Source organism: Schistocerca cancellata, chromosome 4 (genome assembly GCF_023864275.1).
Source record: "Schistocerca cancellata isolate TAMUIC-IGC-003103 chromosome 4, iqSchCanc2.1, whole genome shotgun sequence".
Taxonomy (NCBI): Eukaryota; Metazoa; Arthropoda; class Insecta; order Orthoptera; family Acrididae; genus Schistocerca; species Schistocerca cancellata.
The window spans coordinates 305172506-305197783 of NC_064629.1; the positions used below are offsets into that span (position 1 = coordinate 305172506).

General features: G+C 42.0%; 2 protein-coding genes across 2 annotated transcripts in view; both read right to left on the reverse strand.

Annotated features, from left to right (window-relative positions):
• LOC126184181 (E3 ubiquitin-protein ligase Rnf220-like) overlaps positions 1 to 25278 on the reverse strand; it is a 658132-nt gene that overhangs the window by 631620 nt on the left and 1234 nt on the right. The window contains exon 3 of the mRNA XM_049926549.1: positions 24399 to 24870. Coding sequence (XP_049782506.1) covers positions 24399 to 24870 — 472 coding nt within the window. The remainder of the gene's footprint in view (positions 1 to 24398; positions 24871 to 25278) is intronic.
• The window catches only part of LOC126183474 (mucin-5AC-like), a 653654-nt gene continuing 640161 nt past the window's right edge, over positions 11786 to 25278 (reverse strand). The window contains exon 4 of the transcript XR_007536753.1: positions 11786 to 11818. The gene's annotated coding sequence lies outside the window, so the exon portion shown is untranslated. The remainder of the gene's footprint in view (positions 11819 to 25278) is intronic.

The following is a 25278-nucleotide window of genomic DNA, read 5'->3' on the forward strand; positions in this document are numbered from 1 at the left end:
AGTGTCTTTTCAGGGAGAGCGGATCTCTATCCAAATACCTGCAGTAGGAGCAAAGAAGACAAAAAATAATGTCCAAAAATGAAAATATAAACATTCTAGACCAGAGGTGTCCAAACTTACCTGGGACACAGCGGAAGAAGACGGATATTTTTGGGCCGCACCTAATATACTAAACACTAACCGCCGAGACGGCCGGAGGTATATAGTTGGGACATTTAAGTAATTTAGAATTTATTAAATTATGATTATTTATTCTGCAAAAGCAAGATGGAATTAATTTAACATTTTATAAATGAAATTTTTATATAAGTAATTATAAATCGTAGAATCACTGTGACATTTTATTTTGAATTTGGGAAACTAATGTGTCAATATCACTTTCGAGCGAAGTGTTTGCAATTTTCAGAGTATTCATCATCCGATATTTTGGTTTTATTTTTACTTTTTTTGTGCTTTACTATCACTGTTCAGAAACGTACGTGTTTCCAAACAAAGATGATATATATAGAGCATGACTGTGCAGCAAGAGAGAATTATATCTGGGCAGATATGATTTGTAAAGTCCATCAAAGATACATGATCAAATTTTCCTTTAGCTGTATGTCAGACTGCAGCTCTATGCATATCATCTTAAAATCTTCTGGCAGCGTATCTATATTGTTTGTAAAAGGTGTCACATAAATAGAAAAATATTGATTATTTTTTCGAAAATTCTGAAATCTATTTACACATTCTTGCATCAAAACGAAAAGTATGGCTGCGTCTTTACTATTATGTTTCAGTTAATGGTAACTTTACATAAGCGGAATTTAACTGATTCTGTAACTGGTCGTATGACGAGTGCTCACTACATGGGCCGCAGTGATACTTGCTTTGGGCTGCATGAGGCCCCCGGGCCGCGGGTCGGTCACCTCTGTTCTAGACTCCTGGTACCGAAATTGGATCGGCCAATCCTAGCGTCCGGAGAGTCTGCCCAGCCACAGCGTTAATATTTTAACAAACACATTGTGATATTGACACAGCCTTAGTAATAGCAACGTGACACGTTATAGGTAGTGACGCGTCGCATAAAAATTCCCTGACAGGCATTGAGGGATACGTACCAAAATGACCAGTAAAATGTGTATGGTTCGTCCTGTATCAGAGACAGAAGGCAGTTACCGATCAAACCAGGATACGGCCTGTGATTAAAATGTACCAAAAGATACGGGGCAGAGTCGACGGCGAGTTTGTGGGGCGGCGTCGGCGGCGCAGGCCCGGCAGAAAGCGCCTTAATTGGGCCGACGGCGCCGAGGGGAAAGCCGCGAGACGCCAGTTATGCTTAGTGCAAAAGTACGCTAAATCGAATTAAACCTGGCCTGACGCTCTCCAAATTGAATGGTGCGCGCCGGGGCATGCAGAGCACGTGGGCCGCGCCACTTACTTATCAAATTGGGAGACATTTGGCCGCTCTTCTCTCTCGCTCTGCTCTGCGCTCCCCGCACAGCGCGGGCACCACAATTCGGATCAAACAGTACTCGGCCGTGGCTGCAGCGGACCTAGATTCCAGTTGAGATATCTCCGGGTCCATACATCTGAGAGCACCATCTGGTCGCGCTCATCTTCTCCCTCTCACCCTTCTCTATTCGTTAGAAAAAAAAAACGCATTTTTGTGCCCCTCTGCATCTTAAACGCCACTGACCGAAACCAGTGTGTGTGGATCGCGACAGCGCGAGAGAAGTGTGGTAGTAAAGAGACAAGTAGTTTTACACTGTGACAAGTCAGGAACTAGTTTAAATTTATAACTCTTCACACACGCTGATGAGACCGTGTTCGGTCAATCAGTATACAGATTTGCACAATTATTCATTTGGACCAAAAAATAAAGCATTAGTCGAACAGAACGCTGCCTTGGAAGCCGCAGAGCCTTAATAGGCACAGAACTATTTGATGTGGTGGGCGCGTGTCTTCTTCTAACATGATAATCTAGCACGTCAGTTACGGAGCCACCTACGGTTTCATGAGTAATTGAGGAGTTCTCTGGCACATCACTTAACTGAAAACCAAATCAGTCAGTAAATGTAACATATTACATTATCACGTCACATATCCTGAAACCACAATGTTTCGTTTATATCTGACTGAAGTGTAGTCCATGTGTAAGTGCTTAAAATGAATAAAACACCGTCTGAAACGTTTGATGCTGTGTATGTCGATACATTTCGATTAGGTCGTTGTTCCAGGGAAAGCTTCAATTATAAACTCGGAGTAACTTTTAAGTGTGCATACAACTAAAGATTTGCCTGTAACAAACAACAAAATAAACGTCACGAAATATCCGAGATTCCTGCAGACGACACCCACGAATCGCCAATAAGAAAACTACAAAAAAGGAAACATCAATAATTTTGCGCAGTAGTGATAGGTTTTCTTGGGCGCCCAAGGTACAGAAGTACATGGCAAATTAGGTAACAAAGAACTTACGTCATTTGTCAAAAAATACGTCGAAGCGCTGATTCAAACTCACGGCTTTAGCTGACTACTGAAGGCCGTTCACTGCGGTAGAAACTATTATTTTTGGGAAGTTTTCGCGAATTTAAATTAACTATAATCTCCCACAGATACGACTTTCCTTTGTCGAAAAGTACTTCAACGGTCAGCTGAAGATCTGAATACGAAGCTGTGCTTAGAAATGTACGTTGGATAATTAAATACGGTATTAAAAATGATAGAACTTTAACAACATCCAATATCGGTACCATGTGGTAACATGCTAATTTTTTCAAATTCGCAGTGTCTAATAATTCTGAAAATAATATCGGAGTACGCTTCGTGCGCTGTCTCTCCGATCGTCTGATTATTCTGCGCAAGTAGTTGCAAGTCCTCTGGTTAAGGGGACGAGTCTGCCACAATGAATTTCCCAATCTCATTGCTTCACATCCCTGTCTCACCTGCTTCCGGAAGAATCAACTACTGCTACTGTCGGAGGATAACATTAACTCCCTAAAAGAGGAATGCGAAACAGAATCTTCGAATTAGCTATTAGTGGGTGCCGTAGTTACACAGATTGAGAACTATAGTGCAACTCATCATGCACGCGCTTACTCCACCACTCAGCGGTGCATCGCACAATCATACGGGGAACCGCTTTAATTTTTCAGTTGTGTCTGAACTACTGCAGACGAAATTTGTCGCTCATTAAAAATTATTTATTACACTCACAATTGCGATATAACTCGTTGATTACCTGTATCTTTCGCTAGTGTTATTTTAATGTCGAGGCAGCCACATTCGACGACGATATTGACGTATTACACTGTAATGAAGCTGAGAAGATCCACACACGACCCCTAATGGCACACCAATTATAAGTTCCAACGGCTATTGTATCTCTCGACTGAAATTATATCCCGATACCTATGACCCTTGTAAGATACAGGAAAATCGAACCTACAATTCCTTACTTAACGGATCGGAATTTCTAGCTATATAAAAAAACCGCACAGGGGCACTAGCAGAGAATGGGTTTCATTCACTCTCATTCACTCTCCTGAATTATTTTCTCGAGTCTTCCTATCGTTGAAAGAGATCTCTGGCGCACTAAGCTGTACTCAAAACTATGCAACGTAGTATCAGTAGCTGCCTAATAGCAAAAAGCCGTCAGGTGTGTCAAGGCACTGTCATTACGAAATAATGACTAAATACTAAACTCATGAGTGATAGTACTAAAACAGTTCGGATACGGAACGGAGTAAGGGCACCTCCCCCTCTCACTTTTTTACAAAAGGATAGCAGAACTTATCTGGAGGCATTATGGAAACACAAACCTGGGACATCCGTCAAATATTCAAACCACGGGCCTCTCGGTTAACAAAGTACCGTCTCTCTAATACAACTCTCACAGTTAGCTAGTAATTTATGTTTAGAATTGCACAAAAATTGTTTATGGAAAACGTAAATTTTGGAAGTTTACAAATATTTAAAAAACACTGCAAACACTTAACCATCGATTTCAGTGCCTGCAAGACTAGTGTTATATGCTAAGCACGAGAGGCGCTAAGAAATATGTAACGAGGCAAAAAAATTAAACGCGACGCGTAACTACTGCATGTCATACCACGTGTAATTTTGTGTAATTCTCTTAAACTGCTCGTCGAATAAATTAATTTCAATTTCTGTATATTACCTAACTGCGATAAGGTCCCGAAGGAAAACATTCTCAACTTGTCTCAGGCGACTGTTTTATCCTTTCTGTGATCAGCAAACCCTTATCATTGCTATAGATGTTTTGTCTCAGGAATAAATGTTTCATGTACAGGCGAGTCCAAGTTCTTACGGGTACGATCCTCCAGTACGCATGCAGGTCGCGTTACTACTTCGGTGATACATGTCAGCGCGAACTGAAACTCATACAGAAAGAGGTATGTTGCATTGGCAGCTTCCTGTACACACGAATCGCAGGTGGGAAGCTGTGCAGTTAGCTTAGCGTCCCTGCCACCGAGAGAAAAATGCCAACAGTCTCTTTGTCCACCGCTGACGTGTACTAATCGAGTGTTATGGTCGCCACCTGCAAACTAACATTACTCATTTATAGCGCGATTCCATCAGACGCAACGGCAAATCCCTAAGTCACACGGATGTGTGTGTTCGGAAAGCTGTGTGCTAACATAGTTGCGTGCGGGCTAAGCAAATATTGAAGGCCGTGTAGTGAAATATGAGAGCGCGCGTGGCGCGCCCACCTGACGCCCCTTCACAACGCCAACGCCCCACGGCTCAAGACAAAAATCGCCAAGCCTTTACCACCCCACAATTCACTGCGCATTTTAATCTTTACAAAATCAAACTCGTAGCGAGAATCCTGCTGTATGAATGGCCAAATACAGCAAGCGGCCTACTTTCTAGCCGTTTCCACCCGAAACCGCTCGATCGTGCGGATTTTATTATTATTAATTTATTCTGTCTGACAGAGCCTCTTACCTAGCTTTCAATCGATCTGTAACGATTATGCAGGCACGTTCTGCACGATATATTTCTCGTGTTTGTGTTGCTACTCGACGCCGACACATTGCGACACATGAAAGTTGTGTGATAACGCTATTACGTTACATTGGGCTGTTTCGGCGATTTGCTGAGTATGGCTGTCTGGAAAGAAGTATATATTGTCATATTAAGGACAATTATTAGCAATATTTTGGCTATGCATAGTAATTTTGGATAAATTCGTAACAGCACGAATATGTGAACTGACTGTTTAGTGCCTAACTTAATACTGGATGGACGCGGTTGTGAGGTCACTCTGTCGCTGTTTTTTGTATACTTTTTGTGGGAAACGTTTGATGCACATTAACTTTGTTATATTAAGGTCTAACAGAAGATCCTCTGCTAGAGAATTCCGATCTGAGTGGTGTTTTGCTGTACTTCGTACCCCTTTTGGCTGTCAGCTAATGGCTTCTGCACAGAGAGCACAGCCGTGCAAACACGAATCTGAAAAAAAGCATTATCGATCTTCTGAAATTTACGATGTCTCTGGTGGAGGCGCTTTTAGCAGAAGTGTGTGAGGCATAATTAGAAGACGAGTTACGCACTTAAAAAGGCAAAAATACACAAAAACCGTCCGAAATCAGGTCTGGACAAGTGATATAAGGGATATGATCACTGGCCCATAGAGACTGACCTTTTTTCACTAATATTTCAAAATAAACACTGCTGTTGCAGAACGAAAACAAAGCGCATAAAAGTGTAATCAATAATACTGCCTTGCTACGGGAAACGATTGTTTAAAAGTCTTTCACGAAAGTTGAAGCAATCTGCACCATGAAGTTAGTACATAAATTTGTTGTGTTACATATGTATGCCATAAAATATGAGATGCAAACTATGTTATATTTTGGCAGCAACTCGATTAAAATAAAAATTATTTGGAAAAAACATATTTGAACCACCAGCTATACAACTTTACGTTTATTCTCCAACGGTTTCGATTGTGACAGTAACCATTATTTAACAGCTGTAGACAATCACCCACGAAAAGCTCCAAATAAAAACACATTAGGAACAATCTTTTATTCAGTAATGTTCCTCATAATATCAAACACGTTGCAGTAAGTCAGAGGACAATTAATGTGAAATAAAACTTGACCCGCATATTCGTGCTAAATCTTTTCCCATTAAATGTTTAGTGAAAGGATATTTTTACAATTTTTCCCGTCGCCTAATACGCCAATATATACAGAGATTTCAACTTAATTCACCATTTTGTTCAAAAAGTGTTCGGGGTGGGCTGAAGCATCTTACAAACCTATGAAACGGGTGACGAAAACTAACCATTATTTAGAAATAAATTTCCCGTACCGGACATTCCTGAAACCATATTTCTTACGACTGCACTAAGGAGGAGGCCGCCCCTACTCGTCATCAGCAATTTCGTCCAAATTTACAGTATAACCAGGGGTTAGCCAAAACGTGACAGAAGTGCAGATCCAAAAGGCCAAGGGTTTTGAAAAAATAGCACTTTGGGTGTGGGTCGGACAAGTCATGAGCTGTTGTTAACGAAGTTTCTAGGCAGCGGTTGGCGCAGCGGAAACCGTGCAGAAAGGTAATCGGGGTCGCGTCCCTATATGAAAACTGTATTTTCAACTTCTACGTTACTTCATTGCAAATAAACCGAAATAATGTTCAGTATGTTGCATTTCTTAATATTTCCATGAGCCGCGCGGGATTAGCCGATCGGTCTTAGGCGCTGCAGTCATAGGGAAAGTTATTTGCAGTTACAATTTTCCTATACCTTCATTTTCATATACTTTAGGAAAATATTAATAAACACAATATACTGAGCATTATTTCAATTCATTTGCAATGAACGCAACGTAAAAATTGATTTTAAAAAGGCTCCATATAGGGAATCGAGCCCACTACTCATGTATTATCGTTCTGAACACTTTCCACTATGCCAACCGCTGCTTGGAAACTACGATAACACAAATAGCTCATGCGCCACCCCACCCGCACCGAAAATGACATTTTTTCTAAACGCTTGGCTATCTGGAGCCCCTACTGCTGTCACATTCATTTCTGGCCAAGCCTTGCATACACCACACATCTGAACGAAATCCATGACGACTAGTAGGCGCGGTCCCTTTGAAATACTGCAGTGTAATGAATACTAAATGATCAACAGCTAAATCTGCAGAAATCCGTAAGAAGGCCCTACTAAAACTGTAAGAAATGGGATCGGCAGAAATCTGCAAGCTCTCGTATCTGCGAACCAGAATAACGATTACGCATTTCTCATTTACATATAGGTATGTCACAAGTGGAACACAAACTGTTTTAGGGTCAAATGTTATTCGATCGCAGACAATTGGATAAACAACTCGGCACTTTACTACTGACGACTGCAAGCTGAATTAGTCAAAGCACAACGATCTTTAAAATTTCACTTTCTACATTCGTAACTAACAATAGTTCCGAAGAATTACCACGGACCAAAGAAAAATCTAAGCTCATAGGAAAAATTATAGAATTCTACAACAGGCACCACGTCCACATATTGTCACGGAAATTAGTGAAAGACCTTCCTAATATGGTAAATCATGTTTCTTTGTTTTGCCTAATTCTAAAAGAAGAGGCGACATTTAGTAGTTGGAGGTAATTTTCCAAAAACAATTAGTCGATCGGTATGTGTTAGTACAATGCTATAAGAAATTTTTTTGCAAAAGAATGGCAACGTCAGATAATATAAAGCTTTATGAAACCGAAATTGTTCACTTTTTAGTTTCATCACGTTTTACATTTTCCGAAGTAGCCATTCTTGGCTAAAAATTATATTTACACAGACAGATCTGAGGACCATAGTAACTGATTGAAAGGGCAGTCAAATGGAAACGAGACAGACGGGAAAGAGTAAGTAAACGGTTTATCACTTCAAAAGCAATCGCCATATATATTAATACATTTATCCCAATGTGACACAAGACGGTCGGTGTCCTCAAGGAAAAGTGATTGTGGTTAGCTACGGATCCATGACTATACCCAGGAATGCGCCACTTTGTCCGAAGCAAATCGACAGCGACGAATGCCTTCCTTCAAGGCTCCAAAAATATGGAAATCGGAAGGGGAGCGATCGGGAGTGAAGGAAATATGTGTAAGGGCTTCCCAACGAAACTTCTGCAGCATAGCTGAAACAACCTTGTGGAAGATGTGCGCAGGCATTATCTTGCAACAGAATGATGCCGTACGTCAATATTCGACTTGACGGCACGCTTCAATTTTTCCGAAGTTTCCACGTACCGTTGTGCATTAATTACGGCGCCGTGTTCCAGAAAAAGTCAACGAGCAGCGGGCCTTCGATTTGCTTCGCATGAAGAAGTGCACGCCTGGACAGTCATGATTCCGCAGGCAAACGCAGACATTTTTCCACGGGAAAACTTTTATGGTGAAAGACTCACATAAATTCTGTAAAACCTCTTTTATAATATTGATCTAGGACTGGATGTCGTCGTATATGCGGGGCTTAAGTGAAGCATCATACCAGCCATTTTTCTCGAACTATTGCATATTACAGTTTTGTTACAACGTAATGATTTTTTCCTCCCTGGTTCCTGTTTACCTAGGCACTAGACATTTTCTTTTACTACTGGAGTAAATGTAATTCTCAATCGAACGAAATCGAGAAAAAGAACTAGTGGATAAAGTAAATGAGAGATACTTTGGAAGCGTGTCGGAATGACAACATTCTTGAAGAATGCCGCTGCCTTCGGCCGTGACGAACACACAACTTTTCATTTTTGTACACGCTATACGGAAACTGACAAACACAAAAAAATGGTTCAAATGGCTCTGAGCACTATGGGACTCAACATCTTGGGTCTTAAGTCCCCTAGAACTTAGAACTACTTAAACCTAACTAACCTAAGGACATCACACACACCCATGCCCGAGGCAGGATTCGAACCTGCGACCGTAGCAGTCCCGCGGTTCCGGACTGCAGCGCCAGAACCGCTAGACCACCGCGGCCGGCCCTGACAAACACGGTACACACGTTGCATCCTGACGAGTCGCTGTATAAAACAAGCCTTGAGACGGGGCAGTATATGAACAGGGCATAAGAAAAGCGAAGTATTCATCTCTTTCATACAGAGGCCACACATCTACTATTTGGCTTAAGATCCATCTCTTGGACCCACTTACGGTGTTCCACTATCAGTTGTACGTATTTGATTATCGGCTAGGTTTTATCCGCATCTAGTTATTTTGTGCCGAAACAGAAGCAATTTATATTTTCTAAAATTAATTTGTTTTTATTTCAGTAGAGATGGTAAACAATCAATCCTGAAACACAGCACTTACGGAACGTACAGGATGATGTTCCATTGCCAAGAAGTGACTGGTTGCGTTATTCACCCACTACAGGAAGTCTGTTACATGAGACGCAAATATAAATGATGCGTAAGGGAAGACAACTGTGAAAACCCGCCCGAGGGCAAACCGGACTCCAAGGAGCCTATAATAATCTGAGACGTGCTCACAATGACTGACACACTCCTGTTTCTATTAGTTTATGGGCATGACGAATGCGGATTAAACCTCCGTGATTGTGATAATTTAACTAGCCACGACTGTAAACATTGAATATATGACTGAATTTACTTATTAGTTGCGCTTTACGCTGTAACCGTTTCAGATCTGAGCAGCACACGCTACCCAGTTGTAAGCGGAAATCAAAGTTTAACACAGAAAGAAAACGGTTTTGTAGTATTTCCTGCTTTTATTTATACCTCACCCGATGTCCCTGTATATGTAAACGAAGAACAAAAAGGTTTGTCACCACTTACCAAGAAAATGCGATACGAAGGGGAAAGTGGAATGAATAGTAATCAGTAATATATGTAAATGGAACCCACAACCAGTAAAAAACGTGACACACTTCGAAGATGCAATCCACTGCTGAGGCTGCCTACACTACGGTTGTCCGTCTCTTCTCGAGCAATGCTGCGTGGTACGGGATCCGTGCAAGATAGGATTGACGGAGGCCATTGAAAATATAAAAAGAAGGGCAGTTCGTTTTGTACTATCGCGAAATACGGGAGAGCGTATCACGTATATGATACCCGAATTAGGGTAGCAATCATTAAAATAAAGGCGGTTTTCGTTGCGGCGAGATCTTTTCACGAATTATTTATTTCAAGTTTCTGCTACCAGTCACTTTAAAAAGTCACGGTTCACAAACATAGCCATTATGGCTGAAAATAATCTTTTCACTAAGTTTTAACAATCAACTTTCTCCTCCGAACGCAAAAATGTTCAATGGACACCTACCTACGTAGGGAGTAATTATTAACGTAATCAAATAAGAGAAATCCGAGTTCGCACGGAAACATTTACGTGTTCGTTTTACCCGCGCGCTGTTCAAGAGTGTAACGGTAAAGCGTAATGGTTCAAATGGCTCTGAGCACTACGGGACATCTGAGGTCATCAGTCGCCTAGAACTTAGAGCTACTTAAACCTAACCAACCTAAGGACATCACACACATCCATGCCCGAGGTAGGATTCGAACCTGCGACCGTAGCAGTCGCGCGGTTCCGGACTGAAGGGCCTAGAACCGTTCGGCCATAAAGCGTAATATGTAAGTGGTTTGGCGAGCCCTCTGCCAAGCACTTGAGTGTGAATCGCAGAGTAGTCGCATAGATATAGATGCAGAAACAAACATGTGGAAGCTACAATGGCCTGAAGGCGAAAATACTATCAAAATGCCACAAAATTAGTCCAATACCTGTAATGAATAAATTAGAAGACAATGAAGGAATGAAAAAAGGAAACGATACTGAGGATGTATATTTTATACAGCCTATACAGAAAGGAGAGAAATGTAACTGCTTAGTCGAATCCATATTAAATGATGATATCCACGGAAACACAGTTCTTCACTGCACATGAAAATGCTACAGGAACTTAAGGACGGTAATTTAGTGTTCAACGTCTCATCCATGACTATCTCGGCCTGCAAAGGGACGGATAAGGGAATCAACCCTGGCTTCTTCAAAGAAAACAAACCAGTATTCGTCCCGAGCGAAATGAGGGAAAACTTAAATCTGGAAATATGCACAAGGATGCAAAGCCCTCTCCTGTTTGCCAATCATTTCGCTGTATCGCTTGGTCTTGTATTTCGTAGGTAACCCGAGGATGCTGCGGACAGAAAACTGAGGATCACATTTGCTCTGGGCACTACAAAAAGGAACACCTATCGCCGGCAAGCAGCGCCTCGGCTGCAACAGGATAAACTCACAAGGTTATGTTAGGTATCGCATGCTTCAAATGTTTTTACTGGAATGAAAAGTATACACACTGTAGTGGACGCTTAAGTTAACAGAACGTGGTACCACCTACTGACGGCAACGCTGCCACCTTGTTAACGATATACGGTAAGCAGTCCTTATTCGGAAGTATTTGTAATTTGAACGCAACGTTAAAGAACCTTATAAAAACATACCTCGCACGTACATGGCAGTAGCAAACTTGTGTGTGTTGTATGAACGTCTGCCGTACAACAGTTCGCACAAAGAATACACGTGTGAAAGAACAAGTTTTAGTCATCACCAATTCGATGACGGAGCCCGCAAGGTGGAGGTTATAAAGGCTAAAACATTCGGCACAGGTATGGACATGTAACAGCAATACTAACATGGACGCAAGAACCTGAAATGAAATTGTTTTCCTTCCAATGTAAGAATCAAATAGCGTGGACAGGTACAAATGGTTCAAATGGCTCTGAGCTCTAAGGGACTTAACTTCTGAGGTCATCAGTCCCCTAGAACTTGGAACTAATTAAACCTAACTAACCTAAGGACATCACACACATCCATGCCCGAGGCAGGGTTTGAACCTGCGGCCGTAGCGGTCGCGCGGTTCCAGACTGTAGCGCCTAGAACCGCTTGGCCACCCCGGCCGGCGGACAGGTACAGGCACATGGCAACATACTACCCAGCTACAAAATACTCGTCGCTTATTATTGGTGAACATTCATCAACTAAAAAAACTTCTAAAGAGAAGCTAACGCTTTGAAGCAAAGAATTTCCCTGTTTACAGAAAATAATGCTCGTAGACAAACGCTGTGTGTAAAACAATATAAAACCGATGTCGATCTACGCTCGCTCAATGTCTTCAGAAAGGCGGCGAAGAAGACAATACACAGAGTGGGTAGAAATGACAGAAGAAGTAGTAAAATGGTACCACAGGCGGCCAGCAGGGGAAAACGATACGGATTAAGGACAGACATGGGCCTCCTAATGCTTTTTCTAGTATCTACATCGACATTCTTTTCATTAATATGCGTAAGCGCACTGGGACCCGCCGGAATAGCCACGTGCAGTATCACGCCACTTCCGGGATTCCGGGAGAAGCACCAGCCCCAGATCAATCCGCCCGCAGGATTAACAACAAGTGTCGGTGTGCCATCAGCCTAGATGTGGTTTTTAGGCTCTTTTTCCCCCCACATCCGAATTGGTGAATACCGGGCAAAAATTCCGTCATGGGGAGTGGGAGGGGCCGACCCTCTACCACTAAATCTCCAAATCCCGTAATTAGCATGCCGACTCCGTCAAGATACGGGATAAAGGTCAACGATTAGCGCTCTCTCTCTCTCCCTCTCTCTCTCTCTCTCTCACACACACACACACACACACACACACACACACACACACACACACACACACACAGAGAGAGAGAGAGAGAGAGAGAGAGAGAGAGAGAGGGGGGGGGGGGAGAGAGAAAATTTTAAACGAAGTGTTAATGCAACAAACGATGCTCGTCCACACAAACCAACACTTCGTCCATTTCCGTAGGTACAACAGACTGCTGACCACTTGACAAGGGCTGTAAGTAACACGCTATAATGCCGATTCTGTGTATGTGCGCGCGCACGCAAAACATCTCGTTGTCTGCAACAAATTAATTTGGGACGCGAACAGCAGTCGAAGGGTCTATCAGCGGCATTTGTGCAGGCAGCACGTGCGGCGACGGTGGGCCTCAGTCCACGAGCTTCGTGTCATGTTGTACGCTACAGGGAGCCGTCAATTTCAAAATCAGCAACCACCCACACGCGGACGTGCCACTGCACAAACGGCCACCGCAGCAAGTAAATCTCTGCCAAAGACCGCAACCTCACACGCAAGACGGCCTGTTTTTTTCCAGAGAACTGCACACTCACCTACGCTCAGAAAATCCATCTAACGTACGTGGTAGAGAGTATACCATATCGTGCACGAATCTGAAAGTGAATCTTCACAAGCTGGTGCTTCCTACACTTAGTATAGCGTGAAGCATTCACTGGAGCAAACACGATTCAGTAGAAAGACGTTATTGGTGGGGGAAAGGAAAAATGTACTTTATTGGCGTCCCTGCCGCGCTACACACACACACACACACACACACACACACACTAGTACCCGCGTGGCAGCGGAATTCCAGTGACAGGTTACGGGACGAGAGGCCAGTGTTATTACCAACCGTCACACGCAAAAACGCAGAATACCAAACAGAGTTTAGAGGTAGTCCGGTGAGTATAGCAATTGAGGGTGCGGAGCATATCAAAAGCACTTACAGAACAATAAATAATATTTCCGGTGGACGTATACAAGAGGGCATAATCCGCTGCGTCATGTTTCCGCCAACCGCAAATGTAATCAAACACCCTGTGGAGCTGCAGGAAACAGGGAACTGCACAAATGATAAGGTAACAAATTATAAAGATTTAGCAGGTTTATCCTTACGGACTAGAAATTTTTTTGAAAATCTGTAACAAGGAATCAGCGGCTAGTGAACATTAATTTATGTAAATTACAGATTCTCTTTCGCTCAGGGCGGCAAAAATGTTTGAGCAAATTTCCAATTAGAAAAACACAACGTCATTTTCACAGATCAAATGACTCCATTCCGCTTTCCTCCGGTTTCTCAATCCTCTATTCTTCCCTCTTCAGCACATGGAAATGTGACGGTCTCTACGGAATTTGTATTAAAAGGGCTTTCACCCAGGCATCTGAGTGTAGCAGTATAAACCACCAAAAATTTACACATTTAGAACTCCTTCAATGATATGTTACATGATTTTCTTCATTCAGTACGACGATAGCGGAAAAAATACCGTCCCAGTAAGGCAGTCAAGTGACCACGATGGGTTTCCGATTTCGCCGAGTTGCCGATGCACTGACAGCTAACACACAGCATAGTCTATGGGAGCAGTGTCCGACGAAGTGCGACGGCAAAGGGCTGACAATAATAAAAACTGTGAATTAAGGACTGAGAGATACAAAGCTATTACTGTCTAGTTAGGAAAGTCAGTTTACAATGATTAATTTCTCCTGTCACAAAAATGTGTGGCGTAGTAATGTCAGTGACGATCGATCAATGTAATACGAGGGACTGATGACCGACGTATGAACAACATAATTATGTTTCACGTATCCTCATTTCTGCATACAGTGGCATTCTTTTTATGTTAGGTGAGCATAATAACATAATCAAAGTAGTTTGTGTCGCTTAGAAATCTTGAACAACACATTCGCCAAACTCTGGAACGAAGCGGCCACAGGATCCTCTAAGGTCATCCAATTCTTCCGGACCATTCCCCACCCTTCCCAGGTAAAAAAGAAGTAGCAGAAGCGCGATAGATTGGTTCTTATACGTAATACCAGTGGTTCTTATCCGTGTTCCGGAGAACCAGCGCGGCGGTGACTCTTCAAATGAAGACGATGTCACACCGATGGAAAAAGAAATATTTCGGTTCCCTTAATCCAATGCCCAAGTCAACGAAGCTGTGGTCTGGTGGCGTAAGCTGATACTGCAGGGTATATTAGGAATCTGGCTTCACTTACAACAGAAGCCGCCAGTGAGTACAAAAAAGCTACGTATTTGAAGCAGCATTAACGCTAAGTAACATTAAACACCAAGGAACACGAATGAATAAATGCGTGACAATATCGTGACCAGGCCAAAGGTAAGCAGGCTCTCCACCACATTTGTACACGGGAGACACACCAGCAAACTTGACCCGCATTTTATTCGGTAAACGGCTGATGGTGGTAAGAAATTTCCGAGATTAATTACTACCACGTTGGAGTAGAACCGGGTACTAAAGCCGGTTCCACATCAATAACATAAAAATACGGTAAATAGATTATGTTGAAACCTTATAGTGAGGAACACCTGAGAATATTGTATGAAGAGCCTTGTGGAATGTCTCCTCACTGACCGTACAGGTCCATTCTAAATACACCGAACATTATGCCCCACTGTCGGAAGGGTACTAACAGGTATTTGTCTTAACTCCAATTTGCCCAACCAAACGCGTCTTCTTCCCTTGGGGGGAATCTGAGGAATTATTCTACACGAAGGTCTGGCGCTTGCAGGTAGTTTTCTGTCAAGCCTCGCTCGCTCTGCTGCTGCACACAAAAATCTACACATCACCTTGCATTTTAATACGAATGTGACACGAATTTCTAAGTGGGCATATGGTTACATGAGGCACACAGGGAGAATTCTCTTGTCAACTTAACGATTTGCCCCAACCGGAGCGCATAGATGCAGTCCTCAGGAACACCTTCGTAACTCCCTGATACAAGCCATTGAACAGGAAACATCTCATTTGAAGCTTGCTACTAGACTGACAGATATTAGTACCTAGAAAAAGGCACGGATTGCTGAATGTTTTTACTGCAACAAAGGGCGAGTCGGGCGTAACTCTCTCACGAAATCTAACTCAGAGAGACAGTTATGAGTCAAGTGGCCCGATTAGATTCCAATAAGAAGTGTTATATACCACTGATATTTGTGAAGGCAATGAACAAATACTGACCATCAATGAGAACAGTACGCATGTACGAAAGCAAAGGCCGCCAGACAGAAAGTAATGAAATTAAAAATCATCATTAGATCGGTCTGTCAAGCACCTTGAAATGCTTAAGAGCGCCGAAAAACAGGTGCAGCCGTATTTCGTGATAGCAAGTGACGCACCAGTTCTTTCGGTTGATTACGATGAACTTTCGGTTCTGAAGAGAGGTAATTCTTGGACATTATCTGAATAAAACTCAGATATCTACGGAATGCGAAAATACTAAAAACTAAACTGGCGAAACCATATCGACCAAAAATAATGAAAACTAGGAAATGAAACGTGACGAGACAAGTGGTCACTACACCCTCAAAATACGAATACGATTTTAATCATGAGAAAAATGAGCGTCGCCCGCATCCAAATCCAGGACTGTGAGCTTTAGGAATGAACGAAAAATATACCAAAATTCCAAAGTTCTGGTATGCTTGGGTATTTCTACAGCCAGAAAGACACTCGATTATCTATCATCCAAGAAACAGGAGGGTTTATCAAAAGCTGCTCGTTCGTAGGGTAATCTAGGAGCGACGGCGTGTCCGGTGAAGAACACGGGAGAAATACCAACAAAGTATTTTACAGTTTGAATGGTAGCGCATTCGCTGAAACTGGCACTCGCAAGTTACAAGCAATGTTCGTGAACTTCCAGGACCCACAACCTAGCGCATATATTGGACTTCAGTGGGTTTCTGAAAATTTTCAAAGGTTTAAAGAGGACACAATGTCTCCAAGTGTGATATTATCAGTCACGATTGAAATATTCTTTTCTGGTCAGCAAAACTATTACCCATCTCTCACTGATGGAACTGCACGTGTGTTACAATGCTTGGCTGGGTAAAATAACTAACAGTTGTCCAAATACAATCGACACTAATTTCACAAGAAGTGAAAAACTGGTGATTTTTTTCAGTCGCTTTTCCATTGGCAACGCCACCAAAAACAGAACTACATATCAATATTAAGTACAAGTTTTTTTGGACAACATCCATTTTAAATGCTTTGAAAGCTCTGGTTGAGAAAAATTTCCTTAGAACTATCTAGCTCTGTAAGTACACATCACTTTACAATGAAAATTGTATTCCATTTACCAATTACATCCCAGCAGGGAAGCTGTGGAGGTACCCTTTTTTTTAATTAAAATAGTTATAAAATTTCTCTGGGAATTCGTTAGAGGAACGAAAATACGCCTCATTTCATTGTTTAGCTTCATTAACCTTTTATCTCCGTTAGAATTGTGGAAGGGTCAACCGCCGAGTTATTACTATTGTCTGTTTTTCGCTACTCTTCCAATATTCCTAGGCTTTCGACCAAAGCTTTTTTTTTGGGGGGGAGGGGGTATTGAGGGCGGCCCGATCGGTTATACCTGTGCTCTTATCCCCCGCAACGTTGAATTTCACCACTAGGTTTCTCAAAAATATATCCTTCTGCAGCTCTACTACGATTTGTTACAAACGCTTTCATTAAATTCATGGGCCTAACTTCTTGTTCACTATTTTCCCCAGGGGTATTTCAGGCCTGTTTTGTCAGTCTATCATCTATAGCAAAAAAACGCTGTCTTCTTTCACTGTTTTTTTTTAATTTGCGACATGCTTTTGGAAAACATAATACTCCTTTGTTATTTACTTTTCTTTCGATAAATTTATTACTGTTATTATTAAGGCCAATTATCAATAGACATTGAAGTAAAACAGTAGTTATTAATTTTTGCCTTATTTTAATGAAAAGATAGCTTTTATGAGCAATTAACAAGAACTAATTGATGTAGTTCAGGCAACAACGCATTTCGGATGGGGACCTCTGAGAACTATCTGTTGTGAAATATTATTCCCATGCATGTCTCTCCGTTCGTTTGCCACATTATGTAGACGTTCGAATTTTAATTACTTATAATACATCACAAATCAGAATTCACATTCGCTGAATGAGAATTTCTGTCTCCGCTTTACACTATTTGCACCATTGGCCCTTGCGATTTTGTACACAATTCATTCCTTAATTCTCTTATCCGTAGCGCTCATCCATCGCTAATCTGTAATTGTTCAGGTATTACAACGAGACAATTTACACGCGTCAGGCAATGAATACCATCTTAATGAAAAGATATTACATTTAATGTCAGAGATGATATTCCAGCATATAAAAGACCCCGTCCCTTAACAATAAAAGCGTGGCCGACAAGCTAGACCTGGCAAAATGTCAGTCTGCTTGAGTTGCCAATGACACAGTTTCTACAGCACCGAATTCCAATGGTGTTCCCGCACATTCTTGCGGAGAATAGGGGGCGGACGAAAGCGCTGAAGTCAGTCTGCCGAGTTCTGCGACCACAGACCTGTCACTCACCGTCCGCCCTCCGGCAAACACTTATAACCGAGTTTCCGTTCTCGTAACATTTCCGAACACTGCGTTAAACGTCCGGCTACTAATCGCTTGAAACTTCAGTTGGACGCGATGCAGCATATTTTTGAAGAATACTTAAATAGTGCTGAGAAGAATAAAGTATTAACAACTGCAAACGAGTCGATAAAATAGCCAGATAATTAAAAACTGAAAGCACACACCTGAGCAGATGTAAAACTATTACGTTAACAAACAGTTCCGTCGCTCCTTGGCAGAACAACTTCTTGTACAAATATATAAGCGACAAAATTGAAAATGTTTTACTGTTACTAATTTACAATAGTTGCTGTTGGATGCTGAAAGACGGCCGATGGCGGTAATACATATAAATGTCACAGTTTTGTATAAACACACTTACAGAAAATTGAGGCACATTTTTTCTGTTAATTCCGATTAAATGGTCCTTGTACACCCTATTACCAAACACAATCCACGAAATACGAGTTTTAACAAACAGAAACCTTTCGTGATTCGGCTGGAATTACCTGAATGGAAATAAACCGGTCAAGATAATATCGCACGCCAGCAGTTTAATGTAGACTGACAGCTGAATGCATCGACCAAATGAAGTAAAAAGGACCCCAACAGATCATCATTAGTACGTATTTACAACAACGGGTTGTATGATTCTGAAGACAAGGGCTAAAGAAATTTCATATCTCTAAAAATTTTACTGCATTCTTAGAGGCAGCTGAAAGATTTCTGCACTCTTCATGGAACAAACTCATGCAATATTGTCTAAAAATTTCTGCACACGGCCTACTAAGATATATTTCGAATTCCTGGCCCAAAAACTCGTGTTTTGCAACGGTGACAAGCATGATGTTAAAACAGAAAAATGATTCATTTCAACGGTATTTTAAACTAAAACGTTATCCGAGAAGTTATGTTCACTAACAACGATTCGGGTATCTTTGTTGGCAAATGCCCTGTTGCAATGAGAAATATCACAGAAAATGACAAGCTGTGTTTTTCCGCATGAGACAATAGTGTCTAAATGATTGCTCAGCCACCTGGATGTACTGATTTAGGCTCAAAATGTGCCCTCACACATGCGCAATATGAATGTACTGAGAAATTGCTAAATTAATGTCAAGAGGAAAAACAGTGTCAGCAAAAATTGATAATTACGTGCACTTGAAGAGAAGTGTAAAATCCGGGTGAAAGTAATACAAAGAAAAATCTGTGATATAAAGAGACGGCGTATTAAGAAAAGACAGCTGTACCTTGTTAGAACCCCTACCCACGTTGGGGAGAAGAGTAATGCACACAGAATTGTTGAATATTCTTCCACTTTTCGATATGACAGCTAGCACACAAATTGCCCGTCGTAAGTCATCGGCCCTCTCGTAGCGGCTAATGACACGCTAGCCATTCTGCTGACGGCACACAACTCTACCACAGCTTATACGCTTTGTTATAAAACTATCTTCGTTATGATTAAAAAAAGAAGAAGAAGAAAGGTGCCGGCGTGTTAAAACGTCGATTGCTGCTACTTCTGTTTCATTCGGCGCATAGGTTATCGTGCTTCTACACACATGTGCTCCGCGAAACACTACAGTTCATGGCGGAGGCTACTTCATACAAGTCCTGGCCATTTTCTGTCATATTCATGTCGCATATTGAGCGAGAGAAAAATTGCTATCTGTATGTTCTGTGCGCAGCGTAATCAAATGATAATAATACCGTCGCTGATTTAATACTGCGAGCTCTTTAACAGTCAATACTTCCGGGCTCAACTAGTTACAATTAAGCGGCAAAAACAAATACTGTCCTCGAGTGAGAGATGGAGATAACTGTTTCCAAAATACAGCAAGGCGGGGACGGAAGGACACGACGTTATAAAAACGCGTGGCAGTCAAAGGGCATCAATAATAGTCTCCGAAAGGAACGAAGCATAATTATCGTGGGAAAATATTCAAAGTGGACAGACTAATATTGTTACCACGCACTTTCTCATTGGGAATGGTGGCACTAGGCGTGAGTCTGGAAAAGAGGGAGAGGCTGAACATGCTGAGTGAGTCATTGGCCTCGCTCGTGAAGGGCAGAAATTCGAATTCGAGCCCTTTTCCCTGTACAACTTTAGTCTTTCATGACGTTTCATTAACCTAACTGTCCGTTTTATCATCCGATTGCCATTACGTTAAATGTGCAAACCCCGCTGCAGCGTTATAAACGAAACCTCTAGATACAACCTCACCGGAAGCATCGCAGCCGTAATACCTGCGACCACTCGCCCTAAGAACGGGGGCCGCGAAACAACTAAAGTCTGTGGGTCACGACTCATACAAGGAACGATGAAGGAGGCTAAGAGAAAACGAGGCACATTATTTGTCGTTTTTCCGACGGGCACTTAGGGATCCCATCTCTCATAACGTTATCACTAATAAAACCGTGATGTGACCATCGAATTATCGAACTAATAAAACCATGATACAGACTAGGCAGATTCATTTATGCTAACACAGTGGTTACACAAACAATTTTCCGCCAATATCTCGATATAGCAACTAAGAGCGTTTTGATAATTTCAAGAGCCAAACAACAGGACGCTAGAACACAAAAATAAACTGACCAATCCGTGAAATGTGCAATAATATGCGAAAAGTGTGTTACTAGCTCCTCGGTCAGAACTTAAGTATACGTTTATGTGCCGCTAACACTTTACAAGCATAAACGGGAAGCCCCCTGATGGAGGCTACTCTAGAACTGTATCGAGAAGTTGGAATACTAGCGTTTTACCCATCACTTGGGCCGAGCGACTTGAACACAAAATCGCAAATACCAACGTTCTGGAGTATAACATATCGGCAAACGGGCCATTTTGAAAAATGGCTATCTTACGAGGAAAACACGGGAAGCGCCGTAACTCGATTCCCCATAAACTTCGTCGGTCAAACGGGAGTCAAAATAAGCGGACAGGTGTCTCGGCTTATCCGTAGATACCCGACCATTTCCGAGAAATCGACGGCCAAAGTTTTCAATGTAATTTAGATGCGTTTTAGGGCGCATGGATCAATCGTATCCGAAATGGTGGCACAGTGCCTAGCGTCGCGGCTTCTCAGTTTTGTACCCCGTGTTCGAATCCGGATTACTACTTTTACTTTCGTATTTCATTTATCTAGCCATGTCCGTAGAAGGTTACTGCAAGAATGTTTCTTGTAATGTTAATGCATACAGTGGCGTTATATTAATTGTAAAATTACGATTGGGTTTCACAGTAATTCTCATATTCTTATGTCATTCTTGAATCAATCCGCATATTAATTCTTATATTTTCTTCTAATGCTTATTCTTTAGAAAGATTTGGTGCATTCCCTTCAACGATACCGATCGTAGAAACATAGAAATTTTGAACACATCGCACGGTGGCAGATTTGCTACTGTGACATTTCTTCGCACGAATCTCACTTGGGAAAGAAATGTCGTTAACGTCGTTGAAGATTTCACGCGTTGACAATAATTATGTGGCAAATCATACATAACGGATCAATTCACAGAAAACTGGCACTAGCATCAAGATACACCACAGGAATTTCACGGAAAAAATTTCAAAAAATTCTCATTCATTTATTGCTTCTTTTCTTTATTAAATTGATACATCAGACATACGATTAGTAGACGAATAACGACAACGTTGCTTCAATATAGCCTGGAAAATATTCGTGTAGTGATCTTCTACGGGCAAGGGTAGAAGTATGAAAAACAAAAATAAAAGTAATAATCGGGTTTCGAACACGGAGCGCGAACGTACGCTTGCCACTGCTAAAAGGCACAAAGTACCTCCAAAACTTGGACCATCGTTTTCTCAGAAACGGTCGAGTATCTAAAGGTAAGCCGACACAAGTGTTCTCTTGTTCTGACTCCTCTTTCACTGAGCGAAGTTTCTGCGAAATTGGATTATGGCACCTGCCTCGTAAGCAAGAAATAAAATAAAAACCTATAGGCGCTGCCGGGTGTTTCTTAATTGATACCCTACCAACCCTGAGCTTGTTTCGAGAAACAAATTTTACACGTTAGGGTTGTGATATCTTCGTAATGGGTACCAATTAACATCAAGCGCCAGTGACCACTCCCCGCCTTCGAAATGCTGGGTTCGTGGCCCGAAACCTATGCCCGTGCGCCACGTTCACGGGCGCGTTAGCCCATCAAATACAGGCGAAAGTACGAGCAACGCGACACCGAAAGAAAGGCCGAAAACTGCAGCCACAGTAGTTCTCTTTCATTGGAGCCTCATCAAAGGCTTTGACGAAGCACCAGTAACATACCGGAAAGAGAACGCAGAGCCAGCGAGACTCGCCTTCAGAAAGGCAAAAGTTTGTTCTGGCGCCTCGTACGCCACCGTGTGTTTCCAATAGGTGCGCATCAAATTCAAATACACAAGGCATCACATGCACTGCCTAAAAATACCCCAAATGTCAGCTCCAAAGTGGCGGCCAAAACGTGCCATCTGGCGGGCGGGCGCTATTCTGGAAGCGTTTAACTGCCGCCGCGAGGGGAGTGCGTGACGCCGCGCAGCCGGGCTCTACAAACAAACCGCGGCTCCGGCTCTAGCCGCGCGAAATCACACTCCCGTAAACCGTCAAACACATAATACAGCCAAACATCTGTCTGCCCAAAGTCGTCGCCTCACTTTCAAACACGCTAAATTTTTACTTTAATTTTAATATATGAAAAGCAAGAAAGTTACTTGTCAAAATCCTTCTCTAGCCTCGGCATCTCTCGTGCTACTCTTTAGTTGCTCTCGCAATCTTTAAAATTTCGGTACACTGAAAACTGGCGCGTTACCTCAAACCAGTAAGCCTCCGAGGGTTAACTTAAAACTAACAGCAATTCCATACGAACATTGTTAAAAAGCGACGCCGTTGCACAGGATGGCTTCAAGTCACACCACGTAGGTGATAGATTTGCCCTGCTGTTCACAGAAAGAGTAGGTGCTCTGTGAGACGTACCACACAAACTCAGGCACTCCATCCGGGCAGTAAATTTATCAATCTGCCCCAATATGAACTGGCTCAAACTTTTTAACTCCGCGAACGATGTAGGCGGTGAGTCATACTTGTACCACTACTGCAACTGAATCGATTATTTTCAGCACCTAGCGCCAAAATTACTTTGGATGCAAACTGCATATCTAGGGAAATTCATCATTAACATAACAAATTTTATCTCCACACACACACACACACACACACACACACACACACACGTAATGACACACGCAAATATAAATACACAAAGTATCCACTAGAGGTCTCTCCCAGTACAGAGGAGAAGATCTGAGAAAACACATTTTAAATTTTAGTAGGCTGTCAAAATGTTAAAGTGTGCAATCCTCCAAAACATCTCAAATGCTTTCATTAAAAACAGTTATTTTATTTCTATATTTGATTTGGTAAACTTGATAGATGGCAAGCATGAGGAATTATTAAGCTCTAGCAAAATCACAATACATAAAAGTAATTTTTATCACAGTAATCTTGGAAATAGGAGGCTGAAAAAATACCCTCTGTTAACAACAATGAGGATTCAGCCAGTAACTGCAATAGCACAGTGAACAAATTTAGAAACTCCAATTATCTGCTAACTGTATGTGTTCATCAATTCTTCCACACTGAAGTTTCTGCAGATCTGCACCATTTGAAAAGTCTATCAAGACATTTTTTCACATATTATTGATGAGAAAATATCAGTTAGACTTCAAACCTAAATATAAAAAACACAAAATTGAGAATAGAGACAATTCAGCACCACCTAATTCTTACAGGAAAGAAACTGGACCAGTTTATCTGCTACATCTAACTATAAATATAATTTACACAGCCAGTGCTAAGAGCATGCAGACAATTTTCTTCCCAAAAGAATGCTAAATAAAAGAGGAGCAAAAAGGAAAGAAGAAACCAAAAACAAACTATAAAAGTGAGACCCAGATTACACACTTCACATATTGGACTCTTAAATGTCAAAACTACATAGCAGCTCACTGCAAAGAAATATTATCAGAACTGCCCATCAAAGCTCATACTACTTTTTAAAAAGGAGCACTAAACCAACTTGCACACATACCAAAAAAGATGCTTTGCACTGCAAAGACCTCCAGTGGATAGATCTAAAATAACAGACACCAATAAAGGCACTTACGTCTATAGCCACGTCCCTCCTCTGGTGTAAGCCGGTCTGCAACATTGCCTTCCGATAAGGATCCAGGAGTGAGCGTGCCATCACGGTCTCTGTCTTCTGACAGTGGTGTGTCCGAACCCTCCTCCTTTACACGGGGCTGCAGAGGCGGTGTACTGTTGGGTGAGACAGAGCCCGCCAGGCCCTCACTTCGGTTACCAGAACTAGACAGTGTAGGAGCTGGAGGTGCAAAAGCAGACAGCCCCCCAGTCTCCATATCACCAGCACCTGGGTGCCCTCGCCCCAGAGGACGGAAGGCACCAGCTCCTGCAGAGCCAAATGGAAGCCTGGGATCCAGGGCTGGGTGCACAAACTGTGGTTGCAGGTGATGAAGCAAGTGAGCTGGCAGCCCTGGGTAGCTATCAACGTGCCGCAGGCCAAAACCGGCAACAGTAGCACTGCCAAAAGGGACGTGCAGGTCTTTTGCTTCTGGGACCTGCACAATGGGATGTCAGTTTTGTTAAACAGAGGTTCTAGGTAGACACACACTGATAATGTACATAAAAAATATTACGTAGCACACAAGACTAATCTTTATGTATGTGTATGCTCATTCTCCCCTCCCCCCCACACACAAAGTAAACACTTCAAACATATGTCACTGCAAGCAATGCACTGTTTACACTGAAAACAAAATCATAAAAACAAAAAATCATGTCAGAAGTAAGTTCCAAACAGAGTTTTCTAATGCACAGTCCCAGTTTACATGTATTCTTAAAAATATTAAATGAATCCACTAGACACATAATTGAAAAGTCTGAACTGCACAGTGTCAAAACACAAAAGAAAGTAACTGTATTTTTTTTCCCAAAACCATTAATGAGGGCTGCACAGAGTCAAAAAT